The sequence below is a fragment of the Pseudoliparis swirei genome, chromosome 16, assembly GCF_029220125.1.
Source record: "Pseudoliparis swirei isolate HS2019 ecotype Mariana Trench chromosome 16, NWPU_hadal_v1, whole genome shotgun sequence".
NCBI lineage: Eukaryota > Metazoa > Chordata > Actinopteri > Perciformes > Liparidae > Pseudoliparis > Pseudoliparis swirei.
In genome coordinates this window covers 15,266,294-15,285,946 of record NC_079403.1, presented here as the reverse complement: position 1 = coordinate 15,285,946, position 19,653 = coordinate 15,266,294, and the positions used below count along the sequence as shown (strand labels likewise).

Sequence of the window (19,653 nt, the reverse complement as noted above, 5' to 3'; positions counted from 1 at the left end):
TTTACAGCAGAGCCAATAAAGCATGATATGCACTGAATGTTTCACTTAGTCCATCTTTTGGGTGCATTCTTGCAAATTTGGCCATATAAAACATCTAGCCAAAATCAGTTTAATCACAAGCACGTTCATTAAAAATAGTAAAATGTAATGCCGTCAGCACGTTATTAAAGAATTAAAAATAGTAAAAATGTAATTAAAAAAAATCACAACACGAGTTGTCACAAAAACTTGTATTAGAAAAATGAGATGTGTGCACATCACATCTGGTACTTTGCTTTAAAAAGGGTCCCATAAAATCTAACCAACTGCATTGGAGTGCATCCAACTTGGACCCAACTTGTATCACCAAGCGCAAAGAATACATGAACATGCATTAAATAGTTGGATATAAAAATATAGCTCCAAAAAAAAAGGGGGGAAACTACTTTTAAACAGGAGTATGAACAAGGCCTATATACACCCAGCCAATGCAAAAAATTGCCTCAATTAAAAAGTACAGTCAGGAAACTTGATTAACAAACATGACTGCAGAGTAAACGTTAGTAAATTTGATAAGGTTAGCAAATTTGATAAGGTTAGCAAATCCCCATACGCCATTGTGAACCAGACATGTTCACGGGCCCGTGGTTGACGACAGGCTCCCCTTCTTTGCCGTCGAAGCTTGTGTCTGGTCCCGTGTTATTTACTGAGGTGGCACTGGCTGAGTGGAATACATTGGAATTGTATTCAGTGGCCGACACCAGGGGGCACGGACCAGCCAGCCACCTGGGACCTGGGAGGCATTGCCGCTTGGGATGAGCTGGGGGACCAGGAGGGGTAGCCAGCGGATCCAGCAGCAGATCCCATCGCAGCAGATCCCATGACAGCAGAGCCCATCGCAGCAGATCCCATGACAGCAGAGCCCATCGCAGCAGATCCCATGACAGCAGAGCCCATCACAGCAGATCCCATGACAGCAGAGCCCATCGCAGCCAGGTAGAACGCCATGTTCTGGGGAGTCGTCTTTATCGTGTGCTGGTTGTAATGCTCCTTGAGCTGAGGCCGGACTTCTCCCTGATACTGAAATAAATGGTGGCTCAAATTAGTATTGAATCCCATTTTAAAAAATCCCATTTTGTTGTGTTTCGTCTCGCCTTTAAGGCCATAACCGACTATGGTTAGGCCTCCATTATGGACGACTTTGTTCTATGTCCAAGCGGCTGTTTCTTTGCCATCAGTGAGCAGGAAACCTGAGCAGGACAACAGTCACTTTTAACTTTTTTAAGCAAAAAAGCTACTTACAGGTGGCATGTGTGCGGCAACGTTGGCGTACATGTTTGTACGCATCGGGCTGCATTTATTGTAGCGCTCAGATACCCAGCCAGTGTCCTTCTGGTGCCTCCTTAGCTTCATCCTTCGGTTCTGGAACCACGTCTTAACCTACAAAAAAAGGGGTGGAAGATCTCAGATGATAAGGTGTACATGCTTGCTGTGGTTGTGATCTAAAAACAACAACCATAAATCCCTCACCTGTTTGTAGGTCAGCCCCGTCAGTTCTGCTAGGTTCTTCATTTCAGCCGGGGTGAGGTACCTCTGAACACCGAATCTCTGGATAAGAGCATTCATCTGACTCTCGGAGAAGGCTGCTCGCACCTTTCCCTTGGGGTTAATTACAGCAGCAGTGCATGGCTTATTTTGGGCAGTTAAGGATAGTTGTAGCGAGGTAGCGTTGTTGGTTCCCTCGTCCCCAGTGATGGAAAAGGTCCCTGGCTCCTCTGCGAGAGTCACAGCGACGTCCCCGCTGGCATCCGGGCTTCTGATGCTTGCCTCATCGCAGAGGTCTTTCTTCACCCAAATGACAGGGTCCGTCTGGGGGAGACTGCCTTCTCTGCTGCTGCCAGAACTCCACGAATCTATGCAAGAGGGGAAATTGTGGCCATGGTGAGTCCCAGGGTCACGTGGATATGAGCATTTGACCAAAGCATCGTATTAGTTAAATATACTTTATTGGAATATAAAAGAGATTATAAAAACAAATAACGGCACAATTAATTACAGTATGCAAGATTACTGTACGAGAGAAAATCTTATAGTAAAACAAACCAAAAATACCCAATTGTTCATTATTAGTTTAATTCTCGCATTCTATCGCGAGATGTCGCCACTTGGCTCGTCCAGCGGCGCTCAGTGTGTTCGGTGGCGGGATGTTTTCCCTTTTGAAATCAAGATGGAGCTGGGCTGGACTTCATGGTCAATTCTGGCGCAAGAAATCTTTCCTTTCGCCAGCCAATGGAGTGACGTGAGCAGCCACTCAGAACTACACATAGCGACGTTACTGTTCACACACAGTGTCTTTGTAAAAAGCTCGCTCAGCGCTAGGCTTCAGCTAAAGTACTTACTTGGCGAGGTGTGTACCTCCGAGTCGCTGGTGGATTCCCCTTCGGCCTGCCTGATCTCATTTGTCCGCGGGTCGTACGCGGTCAGGTGAGATCCGGTTAGGAGCACACGACCAGTCTGCGTTTCGCCGAGGTAGACGACCCCGGAGCCCTGGTAGTGGCCGTGGCCGTTCACTGCGTGCTGCTCCGGGATGTGAAGCTGCGGTTCTTCCCGGGCCCTGGCGGTGGTGGCGTAGTAGGCTTGCGTTACTCCGCCGTTGTAGTTGCTCAAATCCGTGGCTTCGGCCCAGCCGGTCGGGTTTCCGTGGTTTTGCTCGGGTGCGGGTTGATACACGAGGCCGTACGCGTAGGTATGGTACGAGGGGTTGTAGTTGTAGGTTACCTGCGCCTTCCAGTCTGCCATTTCTCTCTTAAAGTGGTCCGTCGCGTTAAACAAATCTGTGGAAAAACTCCACACGCACAACAAATTACAAGAACATCTCAAACATAGGAGCTAAAAAAAAGAGCTTAAAACATAGTCCCGTAGATCTGAAGCGGGAGCTGTGCGCTCGGGCCGCCCAGTTCCAACGCGCCGCCAACTAGCTTTTACAAATTGCGCGCGTTCCGGAGGCTGTTTATATGGAGGCGTGCGGGCCGGGCGTGGCCGGTCGGGGCGAGGCGAGGCGTGGCCGGGCGGGGTGTTTTGAACGCATGAGCCAATCTCTTTAATTTACCTTACATGGACCGAACTAATGACATTTTATTGGCCAGCTAGGCTATCGCTATGCTTTCTGAAGTAGCCCACTTCCTTTAGCACGGCCCTCGATCGCCACCGACATTGTGATCGAAAAGTGTTCTGATTTTAGAAATACACTGAATATCTAGAATGACTTAACCGTTTGGTGAGTATTGTCCCAATAACACTGATCAGTCCATGTGAATACCACACAGTGTTACACGGGAGGTTTTGTGGATTGGACTGACTTTTTACATTGTGTGTTTCTTGGTTATTCTTTAAATCTGGTATAAAAAATATGCACAATATAAGCATGCTTAATATTATTACTTGTGTAAGACTTTCATTGTTCCAGCTATATTCATACATTCTTATTTGTGATTTTTGTTTAATCAAATTACTCACAGTTACTTCTCAGTTGTGAGGCGCAATTCTATTTGGGACATGTTTCTTCACAATGCTTTTGAACCTCAGATAGTTACTAGTGGTGGTTTTTTGTCATTTGTGTTTGTTTCAGGAGCACACCTTCAGTTATCAGAGGCATCTTTGACATCCCTTTGTTATCCCCAATAAGGAAGGAGGGCTGTGTTGCATCTCACTATGCAGTTGAGGAAAATCTGATATTTTGATGGCATCTTCAGCATTTGTATAAACACATGCTTCCCTGTCTGGATGAAAATATTGTGCAGCCAGAGATCTATAAGGTTGTGTACCAAGCAGGTTACTGTCGTACCTAACCCTAACCTTTCCAAGATGCCTTGTAAGCACATAAGATTCAGTGCTTTTTAAACCATGAACATGATCTTACTTCCCAAATGGCATGATTACTAATGTTTTCATGAGCATTAGACTACATATAGTATTTTGGTCTGAAACATAAATAGTTTAAGAACTACTAATTAACTTAGTCAGCATGATTGAGAAATGCAAATAGAAATCTACAGCAGTGGAGCCGCTTGATACAATGTTCTACTTTGGTATATTTGATAATGGACAGTGCACATTAATAAAAACATTTCTTTAATTGCAGCAGAGTTAGTTAAGAGGCTATTTTTCATTTGTGGTCGAAAGAGGCAGATGTTACAAAACAAACCTAAAAACAGAAATAAGATTAAATATACAAGGTGATACAATATTGACGCTTTACAATGGGTGCACAAACAATGAATAGAGGGAGAATGTTAATATACATGTAGTATCATCATTCAGGAGACTCTTAGACATTGTCAAGTACTAATAGGACATACAACACAGAGGCTCACCAATTCAACACACATAAAGCTAATACAATGAGGAATAACTACGTTAAAATAAAATGGACTGAAGAGAAGAGAATGCTGCATTGTTAGACACTTAAAAACATCCAGTCACAGAACATAAAAGCATGCAGAGCATGTGAAATACATGAATAAAGGCACACACACCGAAACAACAATAAAAGACAGACAGCTGACAACAGACAAACAGTCGACAACAGACAGACAGAGGGAAAGTTCAACATGGTCAGAATGAGGACGGTAAGGAGCCGTCACGTTCTAGTGCTGACAGAGCTGGGTACTAATGAACTATTTGTTTAATTGAGCTTTAAATGAACTGTAGGTTTGTAGATCTTTAATGGACCCTGGAATGGAGTTTCAGTCGAGTGCAGCTCGTACAGGAGATGCAGACTGACTGAAAGCAGACTGACTTGCTGCATCTCTTGTGAGCTGATATCCAGAAGCTTGTGTAATAACAAACTGTTTGAGCGGTGGCAAGCCATGTGTAGTCTTGTACATGAGACAGACATATCTAATCATGTTCTCCCAAATAAACAAGTTATATTTTTTTAAGTACAAGGCAATAATGGGAGAGAACATACTTTTATCTAGGATTTGGAGTGTATGTATGACTGGAGTGGTTTCAGAGTAGTGGTGCTCGTCTGTGACCAGGTTGTTAAGCAGTAAGTGATATGGGATACAACCATAGAAAGCATGTCTTAGCTGCCTCTGTTGACATGTAGTTTTGGGATAATTTGGAATCAAAAAGTACTCCAAGATATTTAGGTATAACCTGTGGCCTTGTTCAACATCATATGTAGTTTTAAAGTGCTGTCATTTGAGGTGTAATGTATTTATTTAGACTCATGATTTAAAAGATATATTTAACTCTTTCAATTATGCACTGAACATAAGATGTCGCCTTAGCTTCAAATCCCAACACCTCCCCTGCCTCCACATGAACTACTTTCACCCCCATTTGCTATCCTTTTCACAAAGATGATGTAAGTTAGACGTGTGTTCTCGTCCAGGTTGTTGTTTGTGTTCCCCCTCCCTGGCTGTATTGACGTGGTAATGACTCTGTTAGGGATGAATTGATGTGAGAACAGTGAGCCTAATGGCATATTTGCATTTCTACTGATCTCTGCCTGGACAGGGTGTGTTTGTCCAGCTAAGACATACAGGAGGGGGGTTGCTGGTGTAGGTGTGTATAGGGGTGGGTGAACGGGTGCGCAGAGCATTAGCATTGGTATGTGGAGCAGATTTGGCCTTTGATGACTGGACTGTATTTTGCATGTGTATTAGTGAGGGGGTGCTCGTGTGAAAACGGTACACTGGAGTAAATGCACACATTTGGAGAGAATGATTTTACTCAATTATGGTTTGCCTGCATATATTTTGTTTTGCTACTACATACACAATGTAACTGTAATTGCAAACTGCCGTTATATCTACCAAACTGGAGCTGGATTTGACTTCTTTCTGTCCTCAAGTTACCTGATTACTCCCGCATTGTTCCTTTCTTGTATAGAGCAGATTAGTTGCTGACCTTTTTTCCCAGCAATGGGTGTTTTGAGCGTGAAGGGCAAGACCACAAGTATCTCTTTTGTTGTCTGAAAAATGTGCAAATGATCTATGTGAGCACCTAACTGAGACCACAAGGCACTTGTCATGCAATCGTTCTCAGGAGTTTAATCAGTCATTGATTTGTTTTGATAGTTTAGTGGTGGAAGAATTACTATTCAGGTTTTTACCATATATGTAAAAGTGATAATACTAAATGCCCTCCACTAAAAAATGATGTAAGTACAAGTGTTATAGACTAATTGTTCCTGGATATATATATATATATATATATATATTTATTGAATGTGATAGCTGGTCAAATAAAGACACATGTAACTAACTTCCATAGTTTAGGATAGTTTCATAATCCAATCATATATGTTTTTTAGTAGTCTTATTTTGAGTAGTATTAGTAGAATTTTGAGTATATAGCGGCCTGTATTGAGTATTTTACATATAAAAACTAAACTGTTCCATGCTTTCTGGTGGACATCTTAATCATAGCATCACTGCACCAGAAATTATCCTCCAAAATTACCAAACTGAACATTATAAACATTCACGAAGGCAGGAATTATTGCAGGACCAGAGTGGTATTAATTTTATCTAGCTAAGTGTAACGGTACTGAATAAACTTTCAACTCAATATATTTTTTGTATGTAACATCTGCTATGTGAAAATATAGCTCTATATTTCCCTCATAAATGTAAAGTTAGTGGAATAGAAATATACATAGAAGTATAGCAGTAATATATATATATATATATATAGCAGTAAAACAAATAAAAAACTAAAGTGCTCTACAAGTGTCTCAACGTTTCCACAAGTTCCATAAATATACTAAATGACTTCCCTCCATCATTGGCAGTGATTTAGAAGTGCACCATGCCCTCCTCTCCAGGTGAGGGCGCTGTCACTTCTCCCCTCAGACTGTATGCACGCTGATTGCTGCGGGTGCCTTTAACTCGACTCACATGGAGCTCCTGGCGCGTGCTGGCCGTTGAGACCCTTTACGGACCAGCCCGAGCAGCTTGGGGAGCGGATCTGTCATCGCTCGCCACCTGGCTTCATAACTTCAGACCTACTTCTCCGACTTTTCACGGCAAACGCGATTAGCTCCTGACTCGACCGGCCCACGGAGGCTCTGTTTACACAGTTGTCAGCCATAAGCTCCGCCGGGACACTGTTGGGAACCGCGAAAGGACAACTCGTTTGATTGACGTTAGAAACGTTAACGTTAACTCAACGGCTAACGGCCGCAACCGGTCCGCTGAAGGTGATCGCTCCGGGCTGTCGAGATGGCCGAGGAACTTGAGAACATTCTGTCACAGCTGATTCAGCCGGACACCGCCGTCATTCAGCAGGTAACATGAGCGTCGCAGATAACTTTGTGCGAGTTAGCATTGCGAAGTTATTGGTTAGGCTAGAGTTAGTTTGTGAGACGGAAGACACGTTTGACAACTGTTTCCAAACTATGCGGGCTAACCCAGTCAAACGTCCGTTGGCTAACATCGACTGTCAAATAGTTACCGCTAGTCGAGAAGTTCATAACCACTGTCTTCTCACGGTATCGGACTTTGTCTATCACGAAAGCTCGGTTCTTTAGTCATTCGGCTGCATGCTGTCATATGTCAGAACTCTTTTGTCTTTTAGGCCACCGTCCGGCTGAAACAGGCTTTCAAAGACCCGGCCATTATACCAGCCCTGTGTGCTGTCATGAGTGGCTCCCAAAACCCTCAGGTATTGTGTGTGTGTGTGTGTGTGTGTGGGGGATAGAGGGGAGGATGAGAGAGAAAGGGAGAGCAGTGAGATAATTGTTGTTTTATCCTATGGGATAAGTGTGTGTAATAAGCATGTTGGGTGTCAGCTCTTGTCCCTGTGTGCTTTCATCTATATAAACTACAAAATATTACCAAGTCGTTTCCTGATTCTTCCTCTTAGATTCGCCAGTCGGCCTCAGTGATGTTGAGGTTGAGAGTGAAGAAACACTGGAAGAAGATTAGCCCTGAAGATAGAGAGAGGTTCGCTCATTTCTTTTCATACACAATTTTTTAGCACTATCCTAATAATTGTTGTAATTGTGATTGTTTGCCTTATTCATGCAGCCTAAAGGCAGGGGTGTTGCAGGTCTTCATGCAGGAAACAGAGTAAGCCAATTAGTTAATACAATAATAACATGCAGTGTCTTAAATGACCCAGTTTCATGACTTGTAAATGGCACTGACACGCATACAATGTGATGTCAGGTGGCAACATATGGCCATACACATGTGAAATGTAATGTATTAATGAGCCTGGCCTCTATGCATTTGTATATCTATCTGTATTTTGCAGGCACACAGTGCAGCACTCGCTCTCCCAACTGTGCGCTGTGATGGTTAAACATGAGACACCCGACCGCTGGCCTGCCCTGCTGCAGTTACTCAATGAATCCACCAAGAGCAGCAACCCTCATGACCGACAGGTACAGGACTCACAGAAAAGCAAGGCATTTAGAGAAAGGCTAATTGTATACTTATAACGGTTAACTGTATTTTGTCAGTTGGATTTTCAAATGATGGCTGAACATCTCTAGTCTAATTTCTAAAGTGTTTTTCCCCCTATTTTTTTATATTTTATGATTAAATAAAACGGTCTAATAACAAAGTCTGTGGTTGTATTGTATAACATGATCTTTGTCAATAACATCCTTTGAATGGTCTTCTTTCCGAACAGGTTGGCCTCCTGCTGCTGGATAAGGTGCTGGAGTCTAATCCTGAGCCTTTCCAGCCTCACTACATCCAGCTGCTCCAGCTGTTTCATACTGTGCTGCAGGACCTCAACAACCCAACGGCCTTGTACTACTGCATCCTCACCCTCACAGCCATGACTGCATACACTGGCACAAAAGAAATTGTGAGGCATTGTTGAAGTTTGACATTTGGTGTCGACAATTGAAACATTACAGATGGGATATATTTGTACACTTTTTAATGACTAAGTGACATTTTGCTGCCCTACAGAACCAGATGCGATCTCTCATCCCGAGTCTGATTGTTGCTCTGCGACACCTCATCAAGGCAGATCAGGTAACTTGTAATATGTTAAAGTCATTTAACAAGTGTTGCTGTTGTCAGTTAGGTGAGATTTATCCAAACTCTTAAATACACTTGTGAAATTATTGGGTTTGTCTGCACAGAACCAAGCAAGCAAGGCCATGGAGGTGTTGAATGAGCTCATGGAGAGTGAAGTGTCCATCATTGTCCCTCATGTTGCAGAAATTGTCGGCTTCTGCTTGGAGGTGGGAATGTCTGAATTCTCCTTTTCTACTGTTCTGCTCTTCTTTTTAATTTTCACATTTTGACAAATAATGTTTGTTATCTGAGTGCTGAGAATAATAATAATATTTTCAATATTGATGTTTGTCAGGTGGGCAGTGCCGCCACACTGACCAACTCTCTGCGAGTGAAAGCACTGTCTTGTATTGCCTTACTCATCAAGATGAAGAGCAAGGTAAAGTCCCTCATCAGCTATTTTAAAAATGACTTTGAAATGTCCGTCAACTTGTAAAAACTAACAAAGATCACGAACAGGGCGACCAGTATCTGTCGTCACGGAGTACCTCGATGCATTGCTCTTCAGAGGAGATGGTAGACAGATGTCCCTCAGTCAGTCTTGTTTAGATTTGTCATGGATTGTTACAAACAGTTATGTTTCCTTTGTGCAGATAGTTTAATGCGAACAAAAGACTGATCAGAGGATTTATAATGACATGCCGTGTCAACTAGCTCATCACAAACAAGTGTTTGTCTCAGTTCCATTGTGTTGAATGAATACAACAAGTTCTCATAATATTCACTATTTGGTAGATGGTGCTGAAGCAGAAGCTGCTGTCCCCCATCCTGCTGGCCATTTTCCCCGTGCTGTGTGCAGCTCCCCCACCTGGGGAGCATGACCCGGAGGATGAGGAGGATGACAGTGAAGATGACACAGACAATGACAACCCCAAACGCTGTGCTGCTCAGGTTGGGAACAGTTGTATTGATATGCAATGTGCCCTTCTGTTTAAGAAAATGTACATGGCAACAGCTTTAATAGATTTACTGTGGAGTCGGGGAAGAAGATGAATCTTGACTAATAGTTTTTTTGTTGTCCTTCCAGATTATCGACACTATGGCACTCCATATGCCCCCAGAAAAGCTGTTTGAACAACTGGTAAGTTATCTGGAGGTCAATGTAAACAATAACAGATATTAAACGTTAAGGTGACTGTTTATTTCTGCATATTTGTTGTTTGGGTCTTGATGCATTGTTAATACTGCATTGTGCATTTAAATAACCTTTACTCAATGACTCAAGTCACCGCTTCTTGTTCTTGATGTATTATGTTGTATTTTAAGATGCCCTTCATCCAGGCCGCCCTTACCAGTGAAAACCCCTATGAGAAGAAAGGGGGTCTCATGTGTCTTGCTGTGCTAGCTGAAGGATGTGCTGACCACATACGCACCAAGTATGTCCTGGTGTCATCTGACAAGTTCCCTATCCATATCATTTTTCACCCATATTCTTTGTTACGGGAAGTCTGATTTGAGTATATTCACGCTGTTGTCTGTATCTGTTAGGATGCTGTCGTCAATGCTGCAGACGGTGTGCCAGAGTCTTTCTGACACTAATCAGGTGGTGCGCAGTGCCAGCCTGTTTGCCCTGGGACAGTTCTCCGAACATTTACAGGTGAGTCAACACAGCATCATGTACACTAATACACACATTTGGTCTACACTTGAGGCTTCAGACCAGAGCTCGGGTCCCCAACAGACCCTCATGAACAGATCTATTTGATTGATTTCATCTTATATGTTGACTGATTGTTTTTGGTTGTGGTTGTTTTGATTGTCTGTCTATGTGTTCTTCGTGTGTCTAGCACATAATAATTCTGACTGATTGAATATTTTTATAGATTATACTTTTTTATCTAAAGTGTTTTTAAAACATGGATAACGTTAATATTTGTAAATATTCAGATATTATGTAACAATTGAATGTACACAGTTGAGACTTGTGACTGGAGGAGTGGATACAAATTGCGTTACAATATTGCATCTTTTGGCATTTACTCACTTTGGAATAGAGTACTGCTGACATGGTGTAGTTTTAAAAATGTAAGTGTTCCTGAAAACACTACAGTTTTACTCAATACAATAATTGTTGTTATGATGGTCTTATTATGAACAGAATTTGTCTTTTTTTGTTGTCTTTTATTCATGTGTTTTCCACTTATTATTTCAGCCTGAAGTGAGCAAGTACTGTGAAGAGTTGATGCCTTTGCTGCTGGGCTACCTTTCCTCCTTGAACCAGGCTAAGGTCGGCCATGTCACTAAGGCCTTTTATGCCCTCGAGAACTTCATGGAGAACCTTGGTAAGCTGAAGACGGTTCATGCAATGACGGACACGGGAGTGAATACACACCGCGGCCCCTGCCAGAGGAAATATGAAAATACCACAGACATTAACTTTCCTGACATCTTTATTCAACTAGATCAAATTGTCTAAACTTGTGCTTTAACTTGAGTTACTTAGTTGATTTGGTATTTAAAAGTACCATCATACATTTGACTTTATTAAGATTTCAGTGATTTAACCAACAAAACCGGACCTTCATGCTTTTTTGCTTAACAGGAGACGGTATTGAGCCCTACCTGCCTACTCTGATGGACACCATGTTGTCTGCGCTTAACAACGCTGAAAGCCTAAAGATAAAAGAGCTTGCCGTGTCTTCCATAGGGGCTATAGGTAAGAATCTGTCAAAGATGGATATGCGACCTAAAGATTAAGCCTTAAACTTTCTTAAGCCAAACAATACAATAGGTCATTTCTTGCTGAGATGAAATGTTGCTGCTTGGGTCAAGGTGCAGTGACCGAAGCCTCCTTGTGAATCCCTATCTTCTCAGCCAATGCTGCCAAGGAGCTGTTGGTTCCCTACTTCACTCCAGTTATTGAAAGCCTGAAGAGCTTCCTGACTGCCACCACAGAGGAAATGAGGTCTCTGCAAGCGCAGTCCTTGGGTAGGTGAAGCCCAAGGGTTTGGAAATGAAAAGGAACATTTCTTTCTGACTCATCCCTGGTGGCAGCGTGTTATACAAACAACTTGTGATAATGTCGTTTTTTTATTTTCTCTGTTATGGCAACACAATGTGCATCTCACTGAATACAGAACTAAACGGCATGGATGAATGACTGTTGATCATCTCATGCTGTTGCTTTTAGATACTCTCTCTGTGCTGGCCCGGACCATCGGCAACGATGTCTTCCGTCCTCTTGCTGCAGAGTGTGTTCAGCTGGGCCTCAACCTCACTGATACCATTGATGACCCTGAATTGAGACGCTGCACGTATGTAACTGTCTGTGTGAATATTTTAGAGTACATTTCTCAACTCGATGTACACTAACAGTATGTTAGTTTAAAGTAGTGATACTTAAAGACCAGTTCTGGTCCACAGGTGGGTTGGCAGAACCTGCTATTCAGCTAGCCAAAGACATTTGCAATATTCCTGCCAGTCTTTTGTCAAACACTTATTTCTGTGGATGCATTATGTGGCAGTATTTTGCCCGTCATTATTTGCATCCTCATGTTATATAAGCCAAGATCAATGTTACATGATGAAGTGACATTTATAAAATCAAATTGTCTCTTGTCACAATTCATAGATAAGGCTCATTGCAAATTGTGTTGCGGAAGGAAGAAAAGAAATAATAATAATCCAGAAGTATATTTCTGTACAGGCTGGACGATACACATAATTGTTATTATTTGACAGCAGTTGTGTTGTTGAGTAATAGCATACATCCTGAAACCTTAACTTCACCTTTCTGTGCGTTTCCCCACCGTCAGGTACAGTCTATTCTCTGCTGTAGCCACAGTCAGCCCAGACTGCCTGACTCCTCACCTCACGGCCATCACAACAATCATGCTGCTGGCTCTCAAGTCCACCGAGGGCATTACGGTATGAAGCACACGCACGACCCTCTGAAGCCTACAGGCTGTTCATAATATGAATAATCCCACCGCATTCCACGGTTCATCCTCCTTCGTCCTCTCTGCAGGCACACGGTGAGGAGGACAAGACCTTTGTCCTGCTGGATGATGACGACGACGACGACGAAGAAGTGAAAGATGCGGATCATTTTCTGGAAGATGAGCCTGAGGTCGATGTCCATGATGTTGCAGGGTAGCGGTCTCACACGCATGCATGTTTATTTACTACACATGAGCAAAAGACTGATCCCGCTTCATCTGATATCATATCTGTCCTTCTGAAGGTTCACTGTGGAAAACTCCTTCATCGATGAGAAGGAAAATGCCTGTGATGCTTTGGGACAGATTGCCTACAGCACTGGGTAACTTGGATCATCTACAGGGGATCCAGTCTCCGCATTTATATGAACCTTTAATTTCTCTTCGTCCAACTATTCTCAAATGTTTACTTTTGTAACTGAGTAATGATTTGGGAGGTAGTGTTAGAGACTCACTTTTCACTTGGTTTCTATCTAATTGTATACGTTGTACGGTATGCGCTCATAAAGCTTGTTGGACTACCTTTGTCAGACAATTCATGTGCGCATAGGCGTGTGCATTTTATTTTGTGTTGCTGTCGTTTCCCCTGACAGTGCTGCCTTCCAGTGCTTCCTGGAGTCCAGCTTCCAGCAGGTTTACGAGATGAGAGATGTAAGTATCTGGCCGGCGGGCCGACCCAATCCTCCTTCTGTCTGATGTGCTGTGAAGGGCACTCTGGGGTTTGTGGATTGCATATATTGTGGTTATGCGGGTTTGTGTCTGTCTCTGAATAAAAGTGTCTGTCGGTAGATTGATGAGTCTTGAACTCTTCACGTGTCTGAAATAGTTATCTTGCGTGTGCTTTAAAATGTAACTTGAAATTGATTATCTGTGAGGATCTACTTTAGATTAGTTCCACTTGTCATTCTAGAATCGTTGTCTTGTTTAACAACACTTCTGAATGGCAGGCGCTCAACTCATCGTTCTCTCATTCTGTGTGTTACTTCCTTCCCTCTCTAGTTTCCCCATGAAGACGTCCGCAGGGCAGCATTTGGCGCCATGGGCCAGTTTTGTCGAGCTCAGCATCGAGTGTGGGAGAGTATTCCCACGGAGGAGAACCATCTGGGTAAAAGCAGTGATTATTAACAAAAATAACACCAAGGGAGAAAATCCAATTGTTCCCTCGGTGTCCAATATACCGTGAGATTATACAAGAGTGCATAGAGGCCAGCTAACTTAGTTTTTTCCAAACTGTTGAACAAGTGTGAATGCAGTTGCTAAAGCTAAATGTAACTCAATCCCTCATGTCTCCATCCTGTGTTCCTCCCTCAGTCCTCCTGAAGTTGCTGGATGTGGTGCTTCCTTGCTTTGTGGAAGCAGTGCGAACAGAGACCGAGCGCCAAGTTGTGATGGGCGTCCTGGACACCATGAATAATGTCATCAAGTCCTGCAAGGAGGAGGCCTTCAAAAACCCCGAACACCTTAAAGCTGTCAGCCACGCCATACGTGATGTGCTTAAGAAAAAGGTAAGAGGAAAGGACACTGATGAGGAAGGGAAGATGGCTTTATTTGACAAAGCTTAGTCCACTCAGAATAATTTCTCTTTATTGATATGTCCTTGATGTTGTGCTAGTAATCTTCCATAATTGTTTTCCTCTGTTTTCTCTTGTTTAGACTGTTTGTCAGGACAGTGGTGATGAAGCTGATGATGATGACCAACAGGTTGGCTGGCCTCTTGCTGTCTGTCAAAGTCACAATTATGGAAATAAAAGTCCATCTACACATATTGGTGGCCTACTCTTTAGTGTCACCACATTAGCTCATATTCGTAAATCCAAATTCTTTGTATATACTGATGAGGATGAGTTAATATATAATATAGCGCTATTAATGCAAGGGTAACGACTTCTCCTGCGATCATAAATAAAACCATCCACTTTGAATAATTCAATGTTTTGAGATACTGAAAATAGAATAAATTGAGATAGAATCTTATACAGTATTTATATACATATTTATATTTATTTATATAGATATATATATATTTCTTTTTTTATATATATATTTCTTTTTAACCCATTCTTTCCCAAAGCCTATGTACCGCTTGCATCCCTGTCCATTTCCTCAGTGTTGTTGTTGATGTGCTTTCTGACCAGGCGGAGTATGATGCCATGCTCCTGGAGTATGCCGGGGAAGGAATTCCCATCGTGGCTTCCTCTGTGCCTGCAGGCAGCTTCGCCCCTTTCCTCAACGACCTGCTGCCTCTGCTCATGAGCAAAGCTGTGAGTTTGGACCTAATGACGAGTACTGGAGTTCAGAAGAAGGTGTTTTTATTTATTTCATCTTTTGGTGTATCGCACTAAAACATTTTCATTCTCCCTCAAAAGAAATCCACGTGCTCGGTGGCCGAGCGGTCCTTCTCTGTGGGTACGATCGGAGAAATCCTGCAGGCGCTTGTGAGCGTGTCCGGAGGTCAAGTGGTGGCGAACAAACTGTCCAATCGTTTGCTTCCTGTGCTGGTAGCGGGAGTGAGGGACAGTGATCCCGAGGTTCGCAACAACGGCGTGTTCGGACTGGGATGTCTGGCCCAGGCAACTGGACCCAATGGGATATCGTATCCTTCTTACAAGTGTGTGTTTCTGTGAGTGAGGTTGTGTGTTGTTTATACCTGCATTCATAACTAAATACAGAAACCCCATGCAGCTGTTCCTTAGTGAAGCGTGTTCCAGAGACTATCCGATGATGCTGTCTGTGTTTTCCAACATGCTGACCAAAGAGTCTGACCTCAGGGTGATCGACAACCTGTGTGCTGCCCTGTGCAGGATGATCATGACCAATGTGGACGCTGTCCCTCTCGAGCAGGTATATTTACAGCTTGCACGCCTCCCGAGACAAGATAATATTTTAGCCGCCACGTGTGATCTTTGCTGACGACACACATTCATAACAAACGGCGAATGGCGCGTGCCGTGGTGTCCGACAGGTGGTGCCCGCTCTCGTGGCTCGCCTTCCCCTCAAAGAGGACTTTGAGGAGAACAAGACGGTGTACAGCTGCCTGGCTCTGCTCTACACACACAGCCCTGCTCTGGTACGACACAACCCACACCTGGTAGCACCCCCGTGTCGAAGATGTATTTGTGTCTGACGTCCAGCCGAATTACAACACACTAGCATTATACCTCCATAAAACTATCTGTATATGTGGTCCAGGAAAATGTGATTGTCGCCTCTCTAAAAACACTATCGGACATTTTATGCGACTGGGATAATCAGGTTTATTTATGGTGATATTCTGCAACTGTGCAAGCACCACGGGGACATGCAGACTGCAACTTGTCTTTCAAGGCTCCAACTCTAAATATCATGGTGATGAGATTTAAATTCTACATGACTGGTGCTGGAGCAGCTTTTCAGATGTCAAGAATGACTCCAACAAAAGCTTTATATGGACCACGATCACGCCAATCACTTTTTATTCCATGTTTTATTGAGTATTACTGCATTACAATATACAGGCATATAGCACACTCTCCAGATCACACAATCCTAAAACAGTGACGACAATTGGAAGCAAACATTTCATTAAGATCAATCGGTCATAAAATGCTGTGAGGAGAATTCTGAAACTTGAGATTTCTTTCTTTGGAAACGGTGTTCGGCATACTAATGAAGATGATTGCAATATTTCCTTTTATTTTTCTTTCCCTTCTCAGATTGTGACCCTAATGAAGCCCATAGTTGCTGCGTCCAGTCATGTCCTTTGCACAAAGGACATTAATGAAGGTGACCAATTCTTTGGGATCTGGCCGACTTTTCTGTGGCTCGTTTCCTCAGATTGCAAAGAGGCCCCGACTTGAACTGAACTGTAATCTTTGTAATGTTTGCAAAAACATCGGACGGACTCTTTAGTCCTCCACTGCGCATCGCCAGCCAGTCAACGCACAAGTCTTATCAAGCACTCTGGTCTTAATATTATTTTTGTATTAATCCATCTTCAATGTCTTTCTGTCATCTCCGAAACTCATTATTCTGTCTCTCCTCCACAGACGTGCAGCACACTTTAGCCATGCTGATGAAAGAATTTTCCCGGCACCACTCTGCAGACTTCCAAGCGGCTGTGACCTCACTTCCTGGAGAGCAGCAGGCCAAATTAAGTGCGGCCGTCTCTGCCTCATAGCCGCGCACAGCCTTCCACTCTGAAAGCCAGCTAAAACAATACATTTGTAAACTGTAGGTGGAAAATGGGACGGTTGTTTGTGACGTCTCCAAAATGATCTAAATACAGCGCTTCCACTATTCTAATCACATTTGAGAGTTTTGCAATCTGAGTATTCACTTTTAATTTATCGCTTGTTCTGACGTTTTATTGTTCTAAACAGTTACGGTTTGCCATCCGGTGTTACCATTGTACTTTGTTGTTCCTGTAAAGTGCTGATATTAACTGCTGCTATTGTTTAGTCACGCTTCTGGCTTTGCTATCTGAGTGGGAAGCAATGAGTTTGAACCCCTGATAAATGTAATTTTCTTTCTTTGAAATCTCCCGGTGTAACTCTTTGGACTTTAAGCTCTCCTCCTGTTGTCGTACTCTGACATTTATCTGCTGCTTACTCCTAACGGGGCAGCACTGCAGCTCGTTGCTGTGTGACCTCTGGCAGAGGTCACTGACTAACTGGACACCCTGAGCCAAATAGCCTGGAAAATAAACCTCCTCGACACACTGTTAATGCTGAGCAGCAGCACCCGGTCCGTCTCTCGGCGCTGCCGCTCGGCGGCCCGATTACAAACTCTTCAGCAGCACCCGGCAACGCACATGTGACGAGTGCAAGCGTTTATTTTTATTTTTACGAATGCAACACAATTGAACGAGATGTACAAGATTGAACAATGCTGGCAAGTTTCGTTGTGCAGTTAATGTCAAGCCGAAACCCGACGACACTTTGGGTTCTCTAAATAAACGCAGAACTTGTGATTTAAAGAATTTGCTCTGGCGTGGACACGTTGTACACGTGTGTGTCGGACATCACATGGCGCCGTGTTTCGGATCCTGCTCCTCAGATCTCCCGGTGTTCCTGGGCATCGGTCAAGTCGGGCTGCTTGTTCTCCACGTCCAGGGCCATCGTCATCTCCACCGGGGTCAGTCCGGTCCCCCCTGACGGACACAGACGGCCTTTATGTCTCTGCTCATGGCCAGAGGGACGCACACACATCCGTAACGGCCGTATAAATGTGCACAGCCAACACAACTGACGGGATATCTTTAGTATCTCTTCATCTGCAGTTTGCCCGTGTTTACACTTGTTGGCATAGTAACCACAACCAGCCTCTTCTATACAAAGTTGTTCTGTCACTCGTAGAGAAAAAGATCACAGATAACAAACCGGTTGGGACAAGTCAACCAGATGTCCACACATTCCCGACTCTTTATCTGGACTCTGATGTCATGTTCACGATGATCTCATGTCAGTCCCTGAGGTGCTGGCACCCTGCTGTGAACTACTGACGGCTCCCCGGTGGTCCGGGACGTCACCGTGGCTCAGTAGAGTTTTACTGTGTGTTCATGCACACACAAATAATATCCTCTGTTATAAGGTCAAGAGAATGACCCCAGAAACGGCCACACAAGATGCATTACACATCTAAACATCCTAAGTGAAAGATCACAGGAGTTAAATATTGGATTGTTTGAGTTGAGCTACTTCGGACCGACCTGATCCTCTGTGTTTCCACGGCAGGATGTTCATTCCTGTGCGGCAGAAGGAGCGGTCAGTGTGGGCCTCGGTGCTGTACAGGATCTCCTGGAGCTGCTTGTCTCCGGGCTTCTGGGCTTTCACTCTCACCTACGAGAAGGAAACAAGCGTGTGTTGTCTTCTCTTTCCTCGAGCGGCCTTCCGTTTGCTCCAGTTGACATCTGTCCTCTTCGAGACGTACCTCGAGGATGGTGATCTCTTTCTCCTTCAGCTTCCCTGCTTTGTTCTTAACCTGGGTCTTCTTGGTGTCGACCCACACCACCCTCTCCTTCACATCGGACCTGGACACGCACACACACACACACACACACACGTTATTAAACTTTAAATCGCCCCCCTCCCCCACACACTGAGAGCAGACTCACTCTTGGATGCCCAGGTCGGCCAGTGTCGTGTCCAGGAAGGGGAATGGTTGGTGCGCCGGGTCGGGCTCCATCTGGAGGGGCAGGGTCACCACCATGGGGATGTTCCACTCCAGCTCGACACGCACCGTCTTGCCCCGAGGCCCGGGGCACTCCCTGCTTGCTGGGCCGTCCGGTCCTCCGCCGGCCTGCTCTGCGTCGGCCTGCCCCTCCTCCGACAGGCCCGTTGTCTCGTCTGCTGCCAGCTTGACTCTGATCGGAACCTCAAACAAGAAGAAAGTGACGTCCCCCCCCCCCCCTCCGCCCTCTATTATCTCTGCCGGATCTGTGCGCCGCCTTGCTGCAGATACCGGCTGCTCCAGAGCTCTGCCTCTTCTGCTGACCGAGGCCTCTGGGAAGTGTCTAACGAGACGGCCTCGTGCTCTGATATAAGCAGCCGGTGTGAATGTGTGTTATGTGCCACTCCGACGTGAGCTTTATTAGACTGTCGGGGCGGTGATGGATGGGTGTTGGTGATTGTGCTGCCAGGTGTCTTTGTGGATAACCGGGCTGACCGGGTGAAGTCAGGGTGTTAGTGGAGCATGTTTTTGACTGAGTGGAG

General features: G+C 44.2%; 3 protein-coding genes across 3 annotated transcripts; 1 reads left to right on the top strand and 2 right to left on the bottom strand.

The window, feature by feature from the left end:
* Positions 1–575: 575 nt before the first annotated feature.
* nanog (nanog homeobox) lies at positions 576–2,778 on the bottom strand. Its single transcript, XM_056434713.1, is given in 6 exon segments — positions 576–729; positions 731–853; positions 974–1,059; positions 1,282–1,419; positions 1,510–1,892; positions 2,379–2,778. Coding segments are annotated over 6 exon segments (1,284 nt in total).
* A 4,103-nt stretch (positions 2,779–6,881) lies between these two features.
* Positions 6,882–17,479, top strand: ipo4 (importin 4). The gene is made up of 30 exons (XM_056434334.1): positions 6,882–7,277; positions 7,567–7,653; positions 7,855–7,934; positions 8,019–8,060; positions 8,248–8,377; positions 8,629–8,808; positions 8,916–8,981; positions 9,092–9,193; positions 9,322–9,405; positions 9,762–9,917; positions 10,054–10,107; positions 10,293–10,402; positions 10,515–10,623; positions 11,179–11,308; positions 11,569–11,682; positions 11,841–11,954; positions 12,157–12,280; positions 12,782–12,893; positions 12,994–13,118; positions 13,210–13,287; positions 13,558–13,615; positions 13,964–14,069; positions 14,276–14,469; positions 14,618–14,665; positions 15,100–15,225; positions 15,331–15,557; positions 15,673–15,805; positions 15,927–16,031; positions 16,657–16,726; positions 16,990–17,479. The coding sequence occupies exons 1-30, from the start codon at positions 7,212–7,214 to the stop codon at positions 17,118–17,120; spliced, it is 3,261 nt and encodes a 1,086-aa protein (XP_056290309.1). The 5' UTR covers positions 6,882–7,211; the 3' UTR covers positions 17,121–17,479.
* Positions 17,480–17,750: 271 nt separating this feature from the next.
* On the bottom strand, positions 17,751–19,495 carry si:ch211-196f5.2 (uncharacterized protein LOC556372 homolog; the record flags this gene model as incomplete). Its single annotated transcript, XM_056434711.1, has 4 exons — positions 17,751–18,092; positions 18,651–18,780; positions 18,872–18,971; positions 19,056–19,495. Coding segments are annotated over 4 exons (768 nt in total), but the record flags the coding sequence as incomplete, so codon positions are not given.
* Positions 19,496–19,653: the final 158 nt, after the last annotated feature.